Source organism: Euprymna scolopes, chromosome 23 (assembly GCF_053919585.1).
Source record: "Euprymna scolopes isolate OS-2025 chromosome 23, ASM5391958v1, whole genome shotgun sequence".
In the NCBI taxonomy this organism is placed as follows: domain Eukaryota; kingdom Metazoa; phylum Mollusca; class Cephalopoda; order Sepiida; family Sepiolidae; genus Euprymna; species Euprymna scolopes.
Window position 1 is genome coordinate 38,624,155 of NC_136504.1, and position 24,535 is coordinate 38,648,689.

General features: G+C 33.0%; 1 protein-coding gene across 2 annotated transcripts in view; it reads right to left on the minus strand.

Moving 5' to 3' along the window:
* Window positions 1-1,614: 1,614 nt before the first annotated feature.
* LOC145245840 (heat shock 70 kDa protein 13-like) overlaps window positions 1,615-24,535 on the minus strand; it is a 42,813-nt gene continuing 19,892 nt past the window's right edge. For both annotated transcript variants that reach the window (XM_080107494.1, XM_080107493.1), the window contains exons 4-8: window positions 18,876-18,981; window positions 14,857-15,001; window positions 9,312-9,531; window positions 4,895-5,065; window positions 1,615-2,286 (exon numbers count right to left, since the gene is read on the minus strand). In XM_080107494.1, the coding sequence (XP_079963620.1) occupies window positions 1,745-2,286; window positions 4,895-5,065; window positions 9,312-9,531; window positions 14,857-15,001; window positions 18,876-18,981 (1,184 nt within the window). In that variant the 3' untranslated portion in view covers window positions 1,615-1,744. The remainder of the gene's footprint in view (window positions 2,287-4,894; window positions 5,066-9,311; window positions 9,532-14,856; window positions 15,002-18,875; window positions 18,982-24,535) is intronic.

Below are 24,535 nucleotides of genomic sequence, written 5' to 3' on the forward strand. Positions count from 1 at the left end.
GGGATTCAAGGCAAGCACCTGTTTATGCATCCTTCTGTCAGGAGTCTAGCCTACAATGCTCTCTAGTGGAACTAATGTCATGACTTGACTTCTACCAACTACCTAGGATATGTATTAATTTTTTTTTTTTTTTGGACTATAATTCTCATCTTTATTAGTTGTTGTTTTCATCTTTATTGGTTGTTTTTTTGTTTTTTTTTTCATGACGTTTCGGCCGTTAACTATTTCTCTGGCCTTCGTCAGATGGTAACCGCGACGGATAGGAGCTTCAAATCTCCTAACTGCATTCTCAGCAATCACTGCCATCGGTAGTTGTTGTTGTCTCACCACGTTTTGGCCAAGTAAGCCTCTGGCCGGCTTTGGGTAGGATTGAAACCGCTATCTTCAGACAATATCCATCTGGAACCGTAGAAATTCAATGTCTATCAACTGCGCCACGGGCCCTGTCGTGAAAAACAACATAAAAGATAATAAAGATGAGAATAATAGTCTGAAATAAAAATAAAATTAATATACATAATGCTCATCTCAAAAATGAATTCCAATTAAGGAATAATATATATACCTCGGATATGCTTGTGTTATTTTGATTAATCGGACTATTGTTCTCATCCTGGGTGTTATTAGCACAACGTTTCGGTAGCTGCAACCTGCGGCCTTCTTCAGGTGTTGAAAACACGCTTCTTTTTCTCTTCTAAGGAAAAGAGGGTTGTCTCTGCATTACAAGAATTCAAACCATGGGTTTCAGGGTAAGTTCGTACCTAGGATATATTTTTGACCCCACAGCCATCAATTATTCATTGTGTTGTCGTTTATTCTAGGACAGTTTCAACTGATATTCTCTTATAGTCTCATTACATAACACTATCACGTTACATCATCATCATCAAGTGGTGTCCTGCCTGGTACAGGTATTGACGGCTATGGCTCACTATATCTCTCTCCCTCGAGGCATTCATGAATTCATTGTTGCTCATTTTTTTACGTTGCCCAGGTGTTCAGACTGTCAACATATGTTTCTCTCTGCCATCCTCTGATTTTTCTACCCACAATCTTTCCCTTCAAGCTAATCTGTTCTATTTTTTTTTTTTTTTCTGTAGACATGGCCCATAAACCTCAATTTGTCTTTTTTGTACTTTTCTTATTAGAGACCTTTCTGTGTTTGCCGTTTCTAATACCTCTTCATTTGTTTTTTCTGTCCAAGATATCTTTAAAATTCTTCTCAGGAACCAAGTTTCAGTTGCCTCTAGTCTCTTTCTCATGCTGTTGGTGACTGTCCAGCACGTTATATATTGAAACGACAAGCAGCTAAATCCCACCTCTTCACAGTAGAGATCCCGAGTTGTAAGAAAGCCTTCTACTCCAATAGTTTATTCCCCAGAACTGCTAGACTTTGGAACTCACTTCCAGGATTCTGCTTTCTCAACTGTACTGACATGCAGAAGTTCAAGTGTAATGTGAACATACATCTTGCTGCTCAACTCCCTGATAGTAGCCCCTATTTCAAAGTGACACTGTGCCTTGTTTGGGGTGAAAATTGAAGAATAAAAAAAAAAAAATTTTTTTAATATTAAAATTTGAGAAATTGAGTTATATATATATATAAATAGTATATGATATTAATTTAAAGAATTTATTTACAAGTATTTACAAATATATTCGTTTAAAAATGTACACCTTCCCAAATAAAATATATAAAACAAAACAATGAACCCTAACCCTTACATTCTGACTCCTAAAAATCCTAAGATATATGAATCTTCTTCACGTTGGTCTGTCGCTCGACTGCACTGACCGTTAGAGGCCACATGCCACCGATGATACCAGCCTGAATGGATACACCCATTGCAACAGCAAGATCTGGTTCAATGGACGTATTTGGATCTTTGTTGAAATAATCTTGGATAAGTTGTCGAATCTTTGGTATCCGTGTTGAACCCCCCACCAGAACAATATCGTGGACTTCTTCCTTGTCCATTTCGGTTACATCCAAAACACTCTTTATCGGTTCTAAGACCTTATCAAAGAGGTCGGCATTAATGAGTTCAAAGGTTGCCCGTGAAATGTTTTCTTGAAAAACTGGTGCACCTTCAAATGATTCGATGGACATGGAAATGTTGGATGTGTGCTGACTGGTCAGTTCTAATTTAACTGCTTCAACTTGGAGTCGTAATGTTTGCCTATCCTGATTGCTGGTCAGAGGTTGGCCAAATCGTTTACTGATAACGTCCAGCAGGTAATTGGTTAACCGCTGGTTGAAATCTTGTCCACCCAAATGGTTATTACCTGAAATTAAAAAGAAAAATTAAAATTTAAGAAGAGCACCATTTATTTTCTTAGTATAAATTCCATACTCACATTGAAAATTGTCGCCCTAGAAAATATGACATGATTCCATTTCCGTTTGATGACGGTTTTCTCTTTTTGTTGTAGACTATCTACTAGTTGGCTAGTTGTGCACAAATCTCGAGCGATAACAGCCTTCTATCATGTCTGGAAGTGACACAATGTTTAACGAGCAAGATCAGAGATATGCCGCTTTACAACTCTCTACCGATCCAAGTTATGACAACAGGACCATTGCCAGCACCCTCAAAATACAAATCTGGATGGTTTAATGCTTCAGAGCACAGCTCAATGCATCAGATGACCCACAATTATGGTCTTTGGTTTGGTTTCAAGTGAGTGCCATATCATACCATCTCACATCTTCGAAGTCGGCTTCAAAGTCAACACCAAAATGTACCTGGATGTGCTGAAGAGTGCGGTGATTCTCTGGTGCAATCAGGTGACCGCTGGCAGACCTTGAGTGTGGCAGCAGGACTTGACATTTACTGACAACTTTCTTGTTAAAATAATTTATTTTACTCAATTGGAATGGAATTTGCCCTTGGCATTTTTAGTACTGAAATAGATATTTAATGAAGAATACTTTCGATGGCTGTTCATATTTTAAAGTGAATATAAAATTAATGCACATGAGAAGCTGGAATTGCCTAAGAGCATTGCCACTGTAAGTCAAATAGGTAAATCTAAGTAAGTTTTTCTTTTTATCTTTTTTCAATTTATTTTCAACAGAATGCACACTAATTTACCAGATTATCAGAAAATACTGCAAAAATTCAATATTTAAAGATTTTTAAGAGGTGCTAAGTTCCTGATAAAACATTATAATAAATCAATCCCCTATATTAGAACCAGTCAAAGCTTGAAAGCCAAACTTATTTTTAAAAAGGCCAAATTCACTAAATTTAGCCTTTTAGGATTGCAGATTGGTCTTTTTATGGCTAATTTTTTAGTATTTGGCCTTTTTAAAAGCAGTTTGGTCTTCAAATGTTAACTGGTTCTAATATTAGAGGGATCGATTTACTAGTACGTTGTAATAGAAACTGAGCATCCCTTAAAACTAAGTGCTAGTGTTAATATGATTAATCGGAATTTGTGTCGAAATTGGAAAAAATTGTGTCTATTTTCCAATACTAAAAATGATTCTTTTACTTTTTGTTTTTAACTTAATTTTAATGATAAAATGATTTTTTTTTTTTAACTAAAATCTATAGATCATCCAGTACGAGTGATTTTTTTTTTTTAACTAAAATCTATAGATCATCCAGTACGAGTGATTTTTTTTTTTTATATTTGCAAAAATAATTCAAAATGTCGCAACATCAAAAAGAAAATATTGTATTCCAAAAATCATATCATTGATCAAGTATATCTTTATAAAAAAAAATAATTTTCAAGCAAATCTGAGTTTTTGCAATTTCCCCATGGTAAAAACGGTTTTCGATAATCTTGTAAGTTTGAATTATTTGGAGTTATTTTCCTTATTTTCAAGATGACATTGCAATATTGTCGCTGTTCGTTTAGCCACAAAATATAGTTTTCTTATTTAAAAATAAAAGAAAATATTGTATTCCAAAAATCACGTAAATCGATCAAGTAGTTTTATTTTTATATATGAAAAAAAAATGCTTTTAACGCGCATTTAAATTCTCCCAATGTCCCCATGGTAAAAATGGTTTTCTACAATCTTGCAAGTTTAAATTATTTGGAGTTATTTCTCTTGCTTTCAAGATGGCATATTTAAATTTGCTCTTCTTTCGTCCATCCATTCGTTCCAGCAACTGCTAATCTTTCTGTCCCTCCTCTCACATAAGTAAAATTGTAGTCATCATCTGTAAACATGGGGATGACAGTCACAAATGATCAAAATGTCTAAGAAAATACTATCGAGCTCTTCTAACTGATTTGTAACTACTTGGCCTTCGGGCCAAGATCAAAGTGTAGTATCTGTTTCAACAGATACTGCAAGCAAAGACCAGATGTGGGGGCAACCCCACATACCGGACCTTTAACCACCTCCCATTTCCCACCTTTCGGAAGCTGGTCCCCTTTTTCCCTTCCTCCTCCCTTCACTCCTCACATTAAAAATTGGCCTTGTGCCTAATTTGCTTGGTGGGGGAGCAAATAAATACCAACTGCAAGCAAAGACCATATGTGGGAGAAACCCCACATATAAGACCTTGGTCAATGTAGGGGCAACCCTTCATACCAATTGTCACTATCCAGCTCCCCTACTCCCCGGGGAGCTGGTCCCCATTTCCCCTTCACTCCTCGCTTTAAAAATCGGCCTTGTGCCTAATTTGCTCAGTGGGGGAGCAAATAAATACCTCAAAGTGTAGTATCTGTTCTGATGCTACACTTGAATTTTTGTTCTCGGTTAGTGGAGGAGAAATCCTTCACGACCGAGACAATTCTTATTTTTATTAATTCTTTTATTTTATTTTTTTTATTAAAAAAAAACGACGCTGGTGTCTAACTCTGCCCTCGTGGGGAGGCAAAGTAAATAGGAACTCGTGGCACATTACAAAAAAAACTGAGAAATACTCACCAGCCATCGCCAATGTGAGGAACATGCCACCTTGTACATTCAGTAAAGATACATCAAGTGTCCCTCCTCCAAGATCAACGACAATAATATACCGAAGACTAGGAGCGCTGTGTAAACCATAAGCCATTGCGGCAGCCGTCGGCTCGTTTATCACCCGCATGACCTCCAAACCTGTAACGTAAAATTAAAATTGATACTTATGCAGTTTACAGATCATGCTGAAATAATAACATTATTATTTAGAAAGCAATTCTTAAAAGATCTCCTAATCCAAGTTAACTATTCTGTACTTTCACCTAACAATTTAATAAACCAATGATATCATAAAAATTGAATTTAACTTGCAAATCTTATCAAAAAAAAAAAAAAAAAAAAAAAAAAAAAAAAAAAAAAAAAAAACAGCAGAAGCATCTAAAAATTTAGACTAATTTTCTCCCATGAACAAAAAATATCAGGTTGACAAAGTTCTTGCGATTTCTGCAGCATCAGTTTTTTTTTTTTTTCTTTCTTTTTTTTTATTACATTTTCACCCCAAACAAGGCAAATTGCCACTTTGGTGTAGGGGGCTACTATCAGGGGCAACAACTACTGGGGTACTATGTAGGGATTTGGGCAGCAAGATGTCGGTTCACGTTACACTTGAACTTCTGCACGTCAGTACTGTTGGGAAAGCAGGGACCTGGAATGGAATTCCAGAGTCTAGTGGTTCTGGGGAAGAAACTATTGGACTAAAAAGATCTTTTATATCTAGGGATCTCTACAGTGTGGGGGTGGGATTTAGCAGCCTGTCAGGTTTGTCGAGGGTGCTCACGTCGTGGGGGCACAAGTGATTGCAGTTCGTCAGAGCATTCCCACTAAAATACTTGTAGAAAAGGCAGAGGGATGTAACATTTTGTGCAGTCAGACATTGTCATGGAGGAGAATTAGGCCGTTTCTGTTGACTAATGCTGAGTGTTGTTGTTGAAGTTTCTGATGCATTTCATCCATTTGATGATAGTACTTTACTGCCATAATGGTTTCACACCTGCTGTCATAATCCTAATGGATGAGACCAGTCACAGACCACCAAGCAGACAGCATGACTTTCTTTTGGTGCAACTCTGGGTTTGAGAAGTGTCATGGAGCTTCGTGGGTGTCTAATAACCGAGCTAAACATGGCCAATTGTCATAAATAACCCACTTTTCATCCACGTCACAACCCGGTCGAGAAATGGGTTGTTCTTATTGGGTAAAAGAAGGGAAGATGTCTGAGATTGTACTTAGATAGGTTTTGTATTGGAATGTCCCTGATAAGTATTGAAAATCGATAATTGAAAAAAAATCTGATTAAAGAATGAACAGTCCGATTTTGAACAAATTTAACGCCTCAAAGTCTAGCATCATGTGCATTTGAGTAGTTTTATTGCCACACAAGCAGAAGGGCCTGGCATATAAAGTAAACAGTAGGTTCTTTGATAAGATAGGAATGCACTCAAAATGAATGTTTCTGCTTAGAACACAATGATACTTGACTTCTGCATTTTAAACTTTAATATATGGCACAATCACGTTGACACACCGGTTCCCATCAGATCACCAAAGTTAAGCAACGTTGAGCCCCATAATTACTAAAATGGGTGACTAATTTGGGAATTCCAGGCGCTGTATATAGGAGGACATCGACACCTCTCTGCAAGAGTTGCAATAACCTAACATGCGACTGGGGATTGCTTGTGAATTTCATACTTCGGAGGAAGCCAGTTAAACTCGAATAGGGCTGATGCTGTTTCGCACAAAGTTTAATTCAAGTTTTTTTTTTTTTTTTTTACATAGGCATTACCACATTATCAAGGCCCAGAGGCCACTCAAGGATAAGGGTTAAAGAGTGTACAGTAGAAATTGGACAATATAGTAATCATTAGTAATGAAAATTTGGTAAATTTGATAACTTATATGGAACGGCTCATCAAGAACTTATTTACGTTAGACTTGAACACAACCATATTGTAGTCAGCCGGAAAGCAGGAAAACGGAAGACAATTCCACAGGCGTGCAGTTCTAAGAAAGAAGCTTTGTTCATGGAATCTACGTTTAGGTACAGATAAAGAGTGGGGGGAATTATTGATAGTGTTTTCAGCTAGACGAGTGTTTCTTGTGAAAGTTTGGCGAGGGGGGACCATAGATTGAAGCTCAGTCGAACACTTTCCATGAAAATAACGATACATCAGAGACAAACTCGCAACATCTCTTCTGTGAGATAGAGGTTGCAAGGAGGAGAAAAGGACATCTCCTACGAGGCTACGAAGTCTATTTTGAACTCTATCAAGGCAGGACAAGTCCTTTCTAGCAGCTCCTGCCCAGATGTGGCAACAGTATTCCATCCTTGGACGTACCTGGCTCTTATATAGATAGAGAATAGCATCAGCAGTGAGATATTTACCGGATCGATAGAAAGATCCCACCATTTTTCCAGCGGCCTTGGCAACAGATTTGATGTATGTGTTCCATTTAAGATCAGGAGTAATGGTCAAGCCCAGAAGCTTGTCAAAACATGAGGCCTCCTGAAGACGAGAGCCATTCATTTCAATTGATGCCAGATGTGGATCAGAATGTTGATGATGTAAAGAGAGAAGCTTGGTTTTAGATGCATTAAAAGAACCAGTCACTCCTTTCCCCATTGTACTATGTGCTCAAGATCAGAGGAGAGAGAATTGGAGAGAACTTGGTCGTTTACTGTCTTAGATGTGCTACCATAAATGGTAGTGTCGTCAGCATAAATGTCTACAAATGATGTAAGGATGTGATTTGGAAGATCATTAATGTAGATCAGGAAAAGAGTTGGGCCCAGGATGGACTCCTGAGGGACACCGGCATTAATACTGTGAGCTTCTGATTTTTGCCCCTCAACTACTACTCTTATGAATCTATCAGAAAGAAATGATTTAATAATTGAGAAGACTTTTCCAGCTATACCATAGCTAGCGATCTTATGAAGTAAACCTTTATGCCATACCCTATCAAAGGCTTTAGATATGTCAAGAGCAATTGCCCTAAAAAGATTGCCACCGTCGAGAGATTTGCTAATCCTATGCGATATAACTGTAAGCACATCTGCTGTAGATCTAGCAGAACGGAAACCATATTGAGTGTCACTAAGAAGGTTATTTTTGTTGAGATGGTTGATTACTTCTGTATTTAACACAGATTCTAGCAACTTACTCATGACGCACAGGAGACTTATTGGCCTGTACTGAGAGGGGGATGAGCGATCACCTGAATTCTTAAATACAGGGCAACTGATGAAATTTTCCAGGGAGATGGGAAACTATTCTCCTTAAGACAACGTTTAAACAGTTTTATATAAATAATATAAGTTATTATATAAAATAATTTTATAAAATCAACAGTAGGTTCTTTACAGAGTAATGTAGACTACAATGCATTGTGGACAAAGTGAAGCCTCCTCACAGTGCACTGTGGTGGGTCCTCGACTAGAGCAAGTAATCATTCGATTTGATTGAAAAATGAGCGATTTCACCGATTTCGATGACAATAAAAGTAATGAAAGTGTGTGACATCTGTTGATCCTCAGTCAATGTCGTGTTTCTCTGCTAGCAGGGAAGATAAATTAAGCCCTAAATAACATTATCAGGGATGCAAGTAGTCAATGAGATAAGCTGAAATCAGGATGAAATTCACAACCCAATCCCCTTCATGTGTAGAAAGCAGTGCAACAATTTTTTCCCAAAACAACTAATAAGCTAAAAATTAACAGAAAAACACCAAGTGTGTGGGGAAGGAGACAGGAAGTCATTCTTTGATGAAACAGAAAGTCATCTAACTCCACTATCCTCTTTATGAATCATTTAAAACCTTAGCCTTCATGGCAAAATTAACATTTTCAGTTTTCAGAAAGAACTCTCAACAGAAGGATAAAGGAAGGAAAAACAAGAGCAAAAAGAGGGGGAAACAGAAAGAAACATAACGTGAGGAAGATATTTAGTTGGGCCGTTTTGTTTTATTGCACATCAATTTTTTGTGGGTTATTCAATGTCGAATCCCAAATTCGACAGAAAGCTTCCAGAGTTCAACAAGATACACCTGAAGAAGGTCAAAGTTTATATCAATTTCGTATATGATAAAAGAAATATTGTTAGCAGGAATAATTGTATTTACACAGAAATTAAAGCAAATCACAATTTTTTTTCTTTTTAACAACATGGATCAATGCTATACAAAAGAAAATGGCTAATAAAGATGAAGTATTGGTATTTTAGGACAGAAGATATTTAGTTCTGAAGTGGAAAATGTGGTTCACTAAATATCATATCTTATAAAAAAAGTGGGATGATTTTTATATGAAAAAAAAAAAAAAAAAATACAAGGAGACAACTCCCACACCCAGAAATTACCAAAAAGGGTTGAGTTGAATACACACCAAGAGAAGTGGCTGCCATTTTAGTGAAATTCCGCTGTCTTTCATCAAATTCGGCCGGGACAGAAATGACAATTTTTTGGGGTGGGATGGAGAGGTTCCGGGTGGCTGCATCCAGCAAGGTCTGAATAATAATGCTGCCAATCTTTTCGGGTTTGATATAAGTTGACGTTTTATTTACAGTCAATTGAAATTGAGCATTTCCTTCATCGTCGAGAGAAACCTGAAAAGTGAAATGAACAAAAAAGAATGTTTCTGAATTTTGGAGATGAGGATTAAAAATTTGGATTATTTGAATTATCTGAACTACTGTTCTCATCTTGAGCATTATTCTACCAACGTTTCAGTTGATGTAACTTCTGACCTCACACCTGAGAGTATCCTGTACCTCTACAAGACCACCATTCACCCATGCACGGAGTATTACTGCCACATCTGGGCTGGTGCATCTACAACTAGCCTCTCCCTCTCGGATAGGGTCCAAAAAGGAGTTTTCAATAGGTCCCACTTTGTCAACTAAGCTCCAACACCTGTCCCATCGCCGCAACGTTTCAGCTGATGTAACTTCCGACCTTCTTTGGTTCCTATTTCAGTTTAAGCCATAACGTGGGAATTGCCCTCAAGATGAGAACAGCAGTTTGAATAATCTAAGTGATATAAAAATTCTTTGGTTATGGATCTTCTTTGGTTCCAATTTGGTTCTGCTCTCCTTTAAAAATTACAGGACGCCTCTCCAACTACCAATATCCATGACAAATAACACCTTACCCAAGAATTCTTCCTTCAAACTCCTCTGCCTAACATTTGCAATATGAACTGGAACAAATACGTTGAGGATATTGTGGAGGCTGCTGCAAAGAAGGTGAATTCTCTCTATCTATCGAGCTAGAAGATTACTCACACCTGAGAGTATCCTGTATTTCTACAAGGCCACCATTCACCCATGCATGGAGTATTGTTGCCACATCTGAGCTGGTGCATCTACCACTAGAATAGGGTCCAAAAAAGAGTTTTCAATCTAATAGGTCCCATTTTGTCAACTAAGCTTCAACCCCTGTCCCATTGCAGCAATAGTGTAGACGCTGGCTGGTTGGTGACTCGCTGACAGAGGTGTTTAGCTGGACCGCGACACTGAACCTTCAACCTCCAGAAGAAGGTCACTTACAACTGAATTTTACTTCATACTTTATTCGTTAGGCTACAGGTCTTTGCACTCAAGATGAGAACAGTCGTCTGAAAAATTCAAATAATCCAACAAAAAATTATTTACCATTAAAAAAAAAAAAAAAGAATATTTTTTGGCTTGGCAATGAAAAACATACGCACCCAAATCTTAACATTTTATCATTTTTTAGATAACTCGTGACCTGTTGAGTCAGTATTTGTTACATATATTATTTATATTTACCTTTGTTTGTCTGTCCATTCCATTTTTTTCCTGGAAACTACTGGTCTGATCTGGCAGAAATTTTGTATGGACCTTTGTTATAAGGTGCAGCGAACTAAGTATTATGGTATCTTTTGGATGCCCAGATTAATAGGGATCAAGCACCACCATACCACGTTTAATCTAGAAGTTTTCTTGGAAAGTACTGATCATGCTGAAATTTTATATAAAGGTGCAGCGAACTAAGTATTGTGGTATCAATTCGATACACAATTAGAGATAAATAGAGGCCAGTGGGACCTGTGGAAATTCCATAGGGGACTCATTCATATGTAATATATTGATGTTAACATTCTGTAGATGTTCAGTGTAAATGGAGACGCTCTGATATTATTGTAGCTTTTTTGTTAAAACTGCAAAAAGTATTTAAGCTAGCACGAACACTCAGCAAAGCCCGGTCATAAAGTACGCTTAAATATGATATTTTAATTCTTGCAGATTTTGTATATATTATTATAGAGTTAATGTTCAATCGATTTTTATATATTATAAAGTTACAATTTCAAAAATATATCCATATGACTTGGGTGCATTAGCTTGAATCGAAACCGAAATAAAAACTTATGAAAAAAATATATGTATGTACATATATAACTTGAATAACTTGAATACTTTCAGCCATAATCGAAACCGAAACTAAAACTTATGAAGAATTTTTGGTAAAATTGTTTATGACAAGAAATGGAAGTACATAACAATTAAACAACCCGGATGTAAGTGTGACACAGAAAATAACACACATGCTATTGTATAAATATATAGATTAGTATTTAATACAAAAATGAGCACAAATTTAATGATAATCTACCCAACCATCAATTAAGAAATATAACTAGGTACATGCAAGTTAATGACCGATTCGGTAGGAGGCATGGTTTTGAACGCCGGCTAATGATAATTTTTTAAATTTTCGATTACTTTTTTTATTGTTTGAAAGATTATAGTTTAAAGTTTATTTCTCCAAGAAAAAAAAGTGTGTGAAATAAAAATACATGGAATAATTTTATCTCAAATCTGAAAATCACTACATTTCACGTAAAAATTCATTATGACAAAAATCATGTTTACATTTTTCTGGCAAGAAAAATATAAGTTTTCCGGAATTATTTCCAAGTTAAGTATTAAGTTAAAGTCTTAAGGTAATGAATTAATACAATAATTGTACTTAACTTGCTAAAAAAGGTAATAATTATCCAAAAATGTGACAGTGGTAGGAACAAGATTTGTTTAGCGTGTCAAAAAGAATCTGTGGCGGCAAAATTCAAATATGTATGGAAGGACAAAATAGACATAATTTATCCTGGCATACCAAGGGACTTTTTTTCTTTTTGAGTCGCAGACCCCCTCCCTTCACTTAAAAATTCAGGAAATCAACCAATTTTAATCGAAATGTCAGTATTTATTAATTTATGATCGTAGATTATAATGAATCCATTATGGTGTTCCAGAATATTGATTATACTATTGACAATTTATTCATTGAAAGAAAAAAAAAAAATGTTAACACCATTATTTATTAATATTAATACAGAATTACAATTGGTTAAGAAAATAATTTATAATTATTGAAAAAATTACACACTAAAAAAATACAAACTTACATTTAAATTTATCAGAATGTCTACATGAAATTTAAAGTTGACAAACACAAACAGGCGGGTAGTTGAAGAGAGGAGGAGGGTGGGCAAAACAGACTGGTTTTCTTTTCAGGTCTGCGCATCCGTACTTACCGACATGGAACGTTCATATAATTTTTACCATTTTATAATTAAATTATTTTTCTATGTTCCTGTTTTTCAATTTAATTTTTTCTTACTTTATTTTCCAAGATTATATAAATATTATCTGACGTTGATGTTGATGATTATACGTTCATGCATGCAATGAAAATATTAGAATTTTATATATAAAGATTATGTTAAAAATGTAACCATCTAAAAAAAAGTAGAAATATTTTTTGCAATTATAATTTTTTTTGTGTGAAAATATTAAATAAATAATGCTTACTTCAATAATAATATTGGCAGTTCAAGAAATTAATTTTTCTTTGAGATTTTAGGGGCTTTTTCTGTAATGTTCTTGCAAAAAAAAAAAAATTTTTTTTTATTGTTACAAATTAGGATGCTTTATTTACATATAAAAAACAAAAACAAATAATTGCGTTTTTTATTTACTACTGAAAACCATAACTTTAGTAAAAGTATTTTTTGTTTAAACAAAAGAATACATTTCCACTAAGATTTAAATAAAAATAATTGGTTCATTATATTTTGTGATCATTATTTGATAAATACTGAAAATTTCATTGAAATTGGTTAACTTCCCGATTTTTCGTGAATTTTCAAGTAAAGGGAGGAGTCAGAACGTTTATACATTTTGAGAATTTTTTTTTTTTTTTTTTTTTTTTTACAGTGGTCACCACTTATCAAGGCCCGGAAGCCACTCATTCATTTTGCATGTACTTAAATATAACTGTGGAATAAGCTATGCAGATTCACCTTTATCTATGCAATAGATGTGGGTTTTTTAGGTTACTATTTTATATTCTTAGTTGCGCTAGCATGGTCAGATGAAAGATGAAACCCTCCTTCGTCAGATATGTTCGACTGTTAAACATGCATTAACGCTATTGTGAACATAAGTCCACAAAATTTGAAAATTAATTTTATTTGTTTTAAAATCTATTATATTATTTAAACTTAATATAATAGATACGGCTTGTGTTAATACACAGTATTATTTATTTTTCGTGTATTTATAACTAATTCTCAATTGTTTAAGTTTTTAATTTTTCTGTGATCATATTGATGTTTAAATCAAACTAAAGGGAGACAACTTTGTCAAATGTTTAAAGGGAGATAATTTTGTTCTTCGTTATTGTGGGGAAATTCGAAAATTGAAATATAGAATTTCGAGTAAAACCAATGCTATCTACAGAGTTATCATGCCACAGTATTGAACATATTCAAAAATTACGAAAAACGATAAGGTAGAAAATTAAATGAAAATAATTTTCGAAGACAATTAGCAAACACTGAGTTTTGCAAAAATAAGAAACCAGAGTTAGAAACGTTAACAAAAAGGTTACCTTCTTTTTCTGAAAACTGAAAATCTTAGGTCAATTTAGCAAAACTTATTTTTCGCTAATTGTCTTCAAAAACTGTTTTCATTAATAATTATATTGATATTAAAAAATTATTCAAACAAACTTCTAAATATACTCAGCCATTTATATGCAAGAGGGAAATAAACATTTATATGCAAGAGAGAAATAAACTAATTTGCATATTCTTTGGAAAACGAATATTAATTAATTTTCATTTTTTATGATTTCTTATTGGATGATATTATGCCCAGTTCTATTTATGCATACATTTTCTACATCGTGCATAATTGTGTAGCAAACTCACACACAAAAGTGACCTTGCCTATGCATGTGTGCAGAAATTCTCTACCAAACTCCTCTCTGAATTTTTGGTCTCCAGACATGAAATGATATATAAGATATTTGGACCTATGGAACACTTGATTTGGTTTGGCAGAATATCAGCTAAGGTATTAAAATTTTAAAAAAACCCGTTGATTTTGATCTGGTGTAACTCGATTATACCCCTTTCTTTCTGCATATGCGCTAATTAACAGTTATACGTTAAACGTTTTCTGTCACTTTTGTATACTTATGGATTATTTAGGTCATGCACTAATGGACAAGACTAGAAAGCTGTATGTTTTGGTTTCGATTCTAGTTGATGTTAACCAAATCAATTTTTTTGACTTTTTAAATCATTACTATCTATTGGGTACAATTTAACATTCAATAAAGAATTGGGTACAATATAATACAATAGAGAATGGCTATAATAATAATAAAGACGAAATCTACACAAATTAAAATATCATATTTAAACGTATCATAAATAATATTTAAATGTATTTTATGATTGAGCAATACCAGGCAGCCTTCTAGTTAAAATACATCGGCACAAAGGGCTTAGAGAAAAAAAAAAAACATTAATTAACTCAGATTTAGTATAGTAATAAAAAGGAATTATTTTTTTTTCTAAAAAAAAAAAAAAAAAAAAAAAAAAAAAATATATATACCTGAAACGGATAAAGTTTTTCAAAATTTGAAAGCATTTCTTTTGTAAAAGTTTTGCCAATGAATCGTTTGCTATCATAAATTGTATTTTTTGGATTGTGCTCCGCTTGGGAAACAGCATCATAGCCAACAAGGACTCCACTTGCACTATGGAAAAAAAAAAAAAAAAACTTATTAAAAATACATTAAATAAACAAAATTGTATCATGTTAGGGTTTGTGTTCCTATATAGAGGCGCTGGTTGAGTTTGAATAAAATAAATACGTATTAGGTACGTTTGAAGCCAAAACAACGCATTATTCAAAATAAACAGATATTTATTTTGTTTGAAATTTATATTCAAATTTAATATAAATTTTATAAAATAAATAAATATAAATTTTAAACAAAATAAATATCTGTTTATTTTGTAATAATGCGTAGTTTTGGCTTCAAACGTATCTAATACATATTTATTTTACTAAAACTGTATCAACTTAAAATAGATTTTTATTATTTTCACATTTGTTCATACAAATAATGCGTGTCATAACTGAAACATAATGCGATAATATAATAAGCATCTTTCGGAATTTTTGAGATGAGGATTGATAATTTTTATTATTTGGATTCATCAGACTACTATTCTTTTTAGTGTTTATTTTTATGTTTCAGCTGATGTAATCTTTGATTTTCTTCGATTTTGTATCTTGTCAAACTTGTGAGGGAATAGAAAATACTTTTTTTTTTGTTACTAAATATTTGTATTTTGAAGCAATTTATTGCAATAAAATATAGAAAAGGACATTATTAAAAATATATATTTTGATTTCAATAATTTCCTAAAAATATTTATTTTAAAATTTCGAATAAAAAATTTTTTTATAATTTCATTAACATTTATTTATCATAAAAATAAATAATAAAATAAAAGTGCAAATAAAAAATGAAATAAAATAAAAGTGCAAATAAAAAAATAAAATAAAATAACAGTGCAAATAACATAAACTAAAATTTAAAAAATAAAATTAAATTAAAAAAAAAATAAAATTTTAAAAATTTAAAAAATAAAAGTGCAAATAAAAAATAAAATAAATAACAGTGCAAATAACATAAAATAAAATTTTAAAAAATTAAATTAAATTTAAAAAAATTAAATTAAAAAAATTTAAAAAATAAAAGTGCAAATAAAATAAAATAAAATTTAAAAAAAAAATAAATAAAATTAAAAAAATAAAATAAAATTGCAAATAAAATAAAATAAAATAAAAGTGCAAATAAAGACTGTTTATCTTACTTGTTTTGATCGGACTATTGTTTTAACCTTGAACGTTATTTTTGCGATGTTTCAGTCAGTTTTAAATTTTGTTAGGCATGTTCACTATCTTGGAAAAGAAAGGAGAAAAGTTACTGGCTCCGTCGATGGTTTCGTATTCTTGGAATTGTTTTATGTTTTTTCGCCGTGATTTCATTATCTGTGGAAAAAAAATTTGGTTGACAAAGGGAGGTAACTCTAATAGTGACAGTGGATTATCTCCCTTACATTGTTGAAATTTTAAGGAGTTGTACAGATTTTGTTTTTCCCTACAATTAGAGATTCCCACATACTGCTAATTTCTACGTTCGCTCTGCTATGTAATTTTTTTTTTTTTTAGCATATGTGACGCTTCTTTAAGTCATGTCTGATTCTCCATTTTGCACCCCTGTCAATTATTTTTTACCTTATTCTACAAAGGGCAAGGTGTTCCTTTTTCTTTCCATATGCGATCAGCTAGTCCCGAATTTTTGACCTCCTTTGTGTTACAGCTTTACAGTGTTCTTCTGGCCTTACCTTTTTCTTATTCAAGAGAGCGACCAACATGCCTGATGATGGTCAAAGGCTACACCCACCAAAACGTTGTACAAATAACACTCAAGATGAGAACAATAGTCCAATCAAAACAAGTAATCTGTTAAAACTAATTATGTTGTCATTTTTACCTGTATAATTTAAAAAACATTTTTGTGTATACTTTTCAATAATGACTTTTTTATATTTAATTTCAATAAATCACTTCAAAATACAAATACTAAATAATTTAAAAAAAAGCAAAGGTATTGTTTAGCCTATTCATCTAGCTGATTATTAGCATATATAACTTTTATGCATGTAAAAATATTTAATAAATATTTGAATAAAATATTAAAATCTTTAATAAATAAAATTAATAATAACAAAAAAAAAAATATATATATATATATATATATATATAAAATTGGAAATTAAAACAAAAATAAAAAATACAAAATTATGGTTTAAAACAGAAAATTATCTTAGCATAACACCCAAGATGGTTGACATGTGGCAGCGTGGCATTGGAATTTCCTTTCCCCAAATACCATGTTTATCATGTAAAAATTCAACTTTTTGTTGGTAACATCAAATGGAAAAATCATCTGAAGAATTGGTGACGACAGGATGTTTTTATGGACACATAAATCGTAAAATTGCCTCCCCACTAACGAAACAGCTGTAATGAAAAAAATCCAGGAGAAAATAAACAAAAGTTATAAAAAAGAAAAAGTCTTGGAATTTCAACAAAGTTCTGCACTAATATATATGTCCCAAAAATAAGGGGTGATGTAAAAATATAAACAAAGGGCAGGTAATTCCCTCAAAATGCTCAGGCGGGTGTAGCAATTAAATACCACAGAATTGCTATTAACAAAAAATAAATAAATCAACAACAGATATATATATATATATATATACATATATATAGGTAGATAAATAAATAGTAATATGTATTTTTAAGTAGTGATCTACAGTGATAAGTAGTTGCACATCTAAAAAGAAAAGGCTTCCAAAATTTATACTAGTTCACAAGGACTTGTGACATACAGATAAAGTACTAGGTAAAATTCAATTGAAGGTTTTAATACTAGGTGCAGATGATACTAAGAATACAACTATGAATTACTTAACACTTCTATCTGATTACGGTTCTAGGAATGAGAGCATGATAATCCCAGGGATCAAATACAGGGTTCCATTTGAAATTCTGAGTTTGACAAGATACTCGAACTGAGAACAGTAGTCCAAACAATACAAATGATTGGACAAAAATTAGCCATCAAGCGAGGTTAGGAATTGGGGAGTTTGTTCATAGTGGAGCCTTGATGTGAAAAGTATTTCATTTATTCAAGTGGTGTCTTGCCTGGTATAGGCATTGACAGCTATGACAACGAGATACGACACCAAGAACAGAATTATTCTTGATTGCTTCCATATTACACGAGTCACCTGTTTTCCATGACCCCACATTACTCTGATCGGGGGGGGGGGGGGCTGAAGTGGCTTCTTCACCTTGTTTAAAGGTTTTCCCCACAGATTAGCAGAGGGAAGGAAGCACCTTTGACAATAGTACTGTCTCGCCACCCAATACAGCACATAGTATTCCCAAATGGTCACCTATCAGGTACAGCTCATAGTTGATAACCTTTGGTGATCTGGCAAGAACCGGTGTGCCAACATGATTATGTCACCTGGTAAAAGAATAGGAAGACCAAAAATGATTGAATCGCAGCAGGAAGGAGCTGGACGAATGCTGTAAATCTGGCTTCAATCTACCTCAGGATCTGAGAATTCTTAAGTCTAATCGTCGGGATCAGGGAGAGAATTCTAAAGGTCTAAGGAAAGAAACTATGACTGTACTGACATGCAGAAATTTAAATGCAATATGAATAGACATCTCACTGCTCAACTCCCTACATAGCTCCCCTGTAGACATGGTCCAAAATATTAGCCCCTTATGCCCAAGTGGAAGAATACCTTGTTTAAGTTGAATAAGATTTTTTTTTTTTTAATTTTTTTTTTTTTGTATAAGTTTTTTTAAAAAAATGTGCAAACAAATAAAAATTAAAAACTAAAATGATTTTACTTCATGCCGGACAATGCCAGGTAGGGTCACTTAATCTTTAAAATGCTTAAAGTCTTTGGTAGTATTAGTTTGTGCCTTGCACCCTGTATAATAGGCGAAAAAAAAAAAAAAAAAAAACTTACTTAAAAGCAACTACACTAGGAATACACTGTCGACCATCTTGAACTTTTAGAATCTCCACAGTCCCAGATACTGCATGGTAAACGCCAACACAAGAATATGTGGTACCTGTAAAAAGAATAGAAATCTCTATATTAATAATGAGACAATTTTATGATCGTGTATTTCCCGTATCAATGTAACTTTCATAATTACACACTGAATTATTATCTTATCATTTACTGATAATCAAAGATTTTATTATTGAATTAGTTTGGAATTATTTTGGAGATGAGTAAATTGTATATTTTTTATTTAATTATTTGGACTTTTATCCTCATCTTATAGTTGTTTTCACAACGTTTCAATAATATATAATATTGGAAGAACAATTGGATTTATAAGACCAAAAAATCCAAACTTGATTGTCCTTTGGGGCCTGTGATAAAGTGGATCAAAATGCGGAATATCTACGATTCCAGGTGAGCATGGAGCTAGAGGTAGCAGTTTCAATCCCACCCAAAGCCGGTCAGAGGATTAGTTGACCAAACCGTGGTGAGATGACAACAGCTATTGAAGGCAGCAATTGCTGTGGATGTAGTTGGAAGATTCAACATTCCTATCCCGTCGCGATGAAGGCCAGAGGAATAATTGGCTGAAACGTTGTGAAAACAACAGCTAGAAGATGAAAAAAGTAGTCCAAATAATTTTAAAAAAAATAATAGTCCAAATAATTTTTTAAAAAGTAATAGTCCAAATAATTAAAAAAAAAGTAATAGTCCAAATAATTAAAAAAAAAAATAATAGTCCAAATAATTAAAAAAAAAAATAATAGTCCAAATAATTAAAAAAAAAAAATAATAGTCCAAATAATTTAAAAAAAAAATAATAGTCCAAATAATTTAAAAAAAAAATAATAGTCCAAATAATTAAAAAAAAAAATAATAGTCCAAATAATTAAAAAAAAAAATAATAGTCCAAATAATTAAAAAAAAAAATAATAGTCCAAATAATTAAAAAAAAAGTAATAGTCCAAATAATTAAAAAAAAAAATAATAGTCCAAATAATTAAAAAAAAAAATAATAGTCCAAATAATTAAAAAAAAAAAATAATAGTCCAAATAATTTAAAAAAAAATAGTCCAAATAATTAAAAAAAAAAATAATAGTCCAAATAATTAAAAAAAAAAATAATAGTCCAAATAATGTTTTAAAAAGTAATAGTCCAAATAATTAAAAAAAAAAAAATAATAGTTCAAATAATTTAAAAAAAAAAATAGTCCAAATAATTTAAAAAAAAAAAAAAATAGTCCAAATAATTAAAAAAAAAAAAAAAATCGAAGATTTATTGAAATAATAAAGCAAAATTTTTTAAAATCCTATTAGATCTGATGACCTCAGAGGAAGGGTAAATAATCACACTATAGGGAGATGTGTGTAAGACAGGAGACTTTGATAGTATAGCCATGTTGAAAGAATGGATGAGAGTTCTTGAGTTAGTATATGTAGAACAACTGAAATACCAGATTACAGGTTCAGTTCATAGAAAATGCCAAAGAAAACACAGAAATGATAGGAATGAACTGACGAGAAACAGATTAGTTTGAAAGTCAATTTCTGAAAGCTGTCCAACACATGTCAGCATATAAAATGGATGTTAAAGTTTGGTTGTTTTTGTTTTACGGCATATCAACACTTTTCAGGTTATTTAATGCCGACTCCAATGATTTTGAAGAAAAAATTTTTAATAGAATATATTTGTTTTTTTTCAAGTCGGTTTTTATTTAACCCATAGTTGGGACCCTAACAGGTGCTACCACTCCGGGTCAGAGTGGATCTGGGAGCAATGGCAATTAAAGGGTGGCTCCACACTCCCCAAAGCCTGCAAACTGGGGCCTCACCATCGGATATAGTTTAAGGTCATATCCAGGACCGGATGTTGAAGAAGGAAAAGAACAGGTTTCATGTTGATAATTTTCAAAAAAATAATCTCCACATTAATACAAAATGATACTTAACAACAGAATCTGAAGAATCCAAATAATGCGAATACTCAATCCTCTATTATTGGAATCTTTTGAGGTGAGTAATTTGTATTTTTAAATATACAAATTAATCATCTCAAAAATAATATACCATTCAGTACGGACCAAAGGATGGAAGGTCAGACAAGAACAAAAAAATGATTTATAAGAGCAAAAAATCCAACTTGGATCACTCTTTGGTGGCACAGTGGATAGAGGCGTTGAGTCTCTATGGTTCCAAGTAGTGTTGGGACGATTCCTAATTTTTATACGATTCCGATTCCAGGAAAATATTAATTAACGATTCCGATACCAAGTACGATTCCGATTCCGATTCCTAGGGAATTATTGTTTTGAAATATACCAGGTAGTTTTATACTTATGGTCGGTAGTTCCCAAATATGTTCCCTAACTTTGGAAGAGATATTTTATGTCTACACCAGTACACCGTCGTGTTTTGGTTTAAATAAAATTATTATATAATAAACTAAACGGAAAACTTAGCAAAATTTATTTTAGAGAAAATTTATTTTACTTAATTGGAATACAGAAAAAAAACTCAAAGAAAATAGAATTTATCCTTCAGAGAAAAAACAAATAAAATAGAATTTATATAACAGAACAAAAACAAGAAAATTAGAGAATAAATACACACGATTCATTATTTTGGTCCTCATAATTAACAGATTTAATGAATTAAATAAAAAAAAATATAGCGGAAGAGAAAGAAAATATATACTAATTAAATATAAAAAAGATAAATATTTAATTTAATAATTTATAAATGAGCGTGCGTAATGAAAAAAAAAAACAATATACCATGTGACATGGCGCCGTAGATACAAAATAACCCTTCCAAAGTTAACGACCATATATGAGAAATACCATTAATCGAAAGTTTTTGTGTTTTATACCAAAAAGGTAGGTATAGCGAAAAGTTACAATTAAAGGAATTTCAAAAACGATTTTTTGTTTGGCTATTGATAGTTGTATTTGTGACGGCTGTTCTTCAGACCTCCATAATTCACAAGGAGTAGTTAACACCTATTATTTTTTCTTACTTTTTCATTGCTTTTACACGTTGTTTCTAATGTGAAGAATAAGTTTAGCCAAACTAATTTTGAAATAGGGTATATCAAAGGAACACATATAAAAATGATACCACTATAAAAAACAAATGAAATACTAGATAAAATTGAGCAAACATAATTACCAAAATTACAGAAAACGATAAAAAAAAAAAAATGGTGAAGTTTGTTGAGTGAAATGAATTATTGAAAGAAAATTAATTGAACTAATAGAAATGTTAAATAAAAAAATGTCACATTTCAATATTTTTTTAATAATTAAATTCTCAGGGTTGTCGAAATTAAAAATTAAGTGATTTTTTTTTATTAGACTTCTTTCGAAGCTTGTTACCTTGAAAAATACATTTAAAACCCTGTTTTTTTAAATAAATTGAAAAATAAACGCAATTAAAAAAATTTAATTGATAATTGAAACTTTAAAAACATATTAAACATTGAAAAATTACTTATCTCACAAATTAACGTCCAATAAAGTAGATCCAGTCTTCGTACAAGAATTCGGTTATAATAAATATATCTTTCCCAAACTTAAAAATTAAATCTTTTTTTTTTTTTTTTTTTAAGAGAGAGAGTGCTTTAAAATCGCCGGGGAGTGCCGCCTAAAATTTTAAAGAAGTAAATTTTAGGAGTTTAGTGCCTTTCAAAGACGGTTATCATAATTTATTATCATCATTTAATTTCCTTTTTTTCCTCCCCCCCACACCTTTCCACGTGGTTCAGTAGTTAACCAGTGCTACTGTTGCTGTCAGTCAGCTATCTTTACCTAAGTTTTAATTTCTAGTTAAAAGAATTTTTCATGAATAGAATCAGCATTTTTAAAAATTATTTTTTTAGTTGTATATATTGTATTTACTCTTTGAAGTTAAGGAGGGTTAAAAAAATTGGTGACACCTAGATGGTGACGTAGACAAAAAAAAAAAAGACACTGCGATTTCGACCCTCACTAATAAAACTGCTCTGAGTGACTAGTTGGTAATTTTTTGTTCCTTTTCGTTTTTATTTTGCTCCTCCAATTTATTTGGATGCATCATAGTTAAATGTTTTAACATGTTGGTTGTGGTCATGTTAGATGGTTTTATTCCTCGCGATATTTTAATTTGACAGACTTTGCAAATGGCTTTCAACTCATCATCTTCATCAACTTCAAAAAGTTTCCATGGAAGACTTTTTTTGGACTTTGGCGTTGTGCGTTCTATCCCAACCATTATCAATGGACCAGAGGTCATCTAGTCAGCGTCAGACAGGGCCAACATATTTGCAAAGAACTTTGCAGCTAATTCTACCCTATGCGACGCAGGTCATCAACTCCCCATATTTCCTCCTACAACACAGAACAAGCTAGGTAACATACAAATATCCGTGCATGAGGTCGCCAAGCTAATCAAGAACCTAGATTCTAGTAAGGCAACTGGCCCTGATGGCATCCCAATTATAGTGTTAAAAAAGCTTCAACCAGAACTTGCTCCCATACTTACGAAACTATTTAAGCGCTGCCTTAAGGAGAAGTGCTTTCCGACCCCCTGGAAGACCTCATCAGTTTGCCCTGTGTTTAAGAATTCAGGTGATAAGTCCTCTCCCTCTCAGTACAGACCAATAAGTCTCCTGTGTGTTATGAGTAAGTTGCTGGAATCCATATTAAATAGAGAAATAGTCAACCACCTCAGCAGGAATAACCTTCTTAGTGACACACAATATGGTTTCCGCTCTGCAAGATCTACCGCAGATCTGCTGACGGTTATATCCCACAGGATTAGTGAATCTCTTGACAAAGGCTTCCTTTCTAGGGCAATTGCTCTTGACATATCAAAGGCCTTCGACAAGGTATGGCATAAGGGTCTACTTCACAAGATTTCCAGCTACGGTATAACTGGAAATGTGTTCTCTATCATTAAATCATTTCTCTCCGAAGACTCATAAGAGTAGTGGTAGATCGACAAAAATCGGAGGCCTGCAATATAAATGCTGGAGTCCCTCAGGGGTCAATCCTGGGCTCAACTCTCTTCCTGATCTACATCAATGGCCTCCCTAAACACATACTTAAATTATTCGTTGACATCTATGCTGATGACACGACCATCTACGGCAACACATCAAAGGCTGTAAATGACAAAGTTCCCTCGGATTCTCTCTCCTCTGATCTCGAGCGCGTGGTTCAGTGGGGGAAGATGTGGCTGGTTACCTTTAATGCATCCAAAACCAAACTCCTATCCTTACATCATCAACGCTCTGATCCCTAGCTGGCATCAATTGTGATGGATGGCTCTCATCTGGGTGAGGCCCCGTGTTTTGACAAGCTTCTGGGTTTGACCTTTACTCCTGATCTGAAATGGAACACGTACATCAAGTCTGTTGCCAAGGTCGCTGGAAAGATGGTGGGATCCTTCTACCGCTCCAGAAGATATCTCACTACTGATGCAATTCTCTATCTATATAAAAGCCAAGTATGTCCAAGGATGGAATACTGTTGCCATATCTGGGCAGGAGCTGCCAAAAACAGCCTATCCTGCCTTGACAGAGTACAAAATAGTCTCCGTGGTTTAGTGGGGGATGCTCTTTTCTCTACCCTGCAACC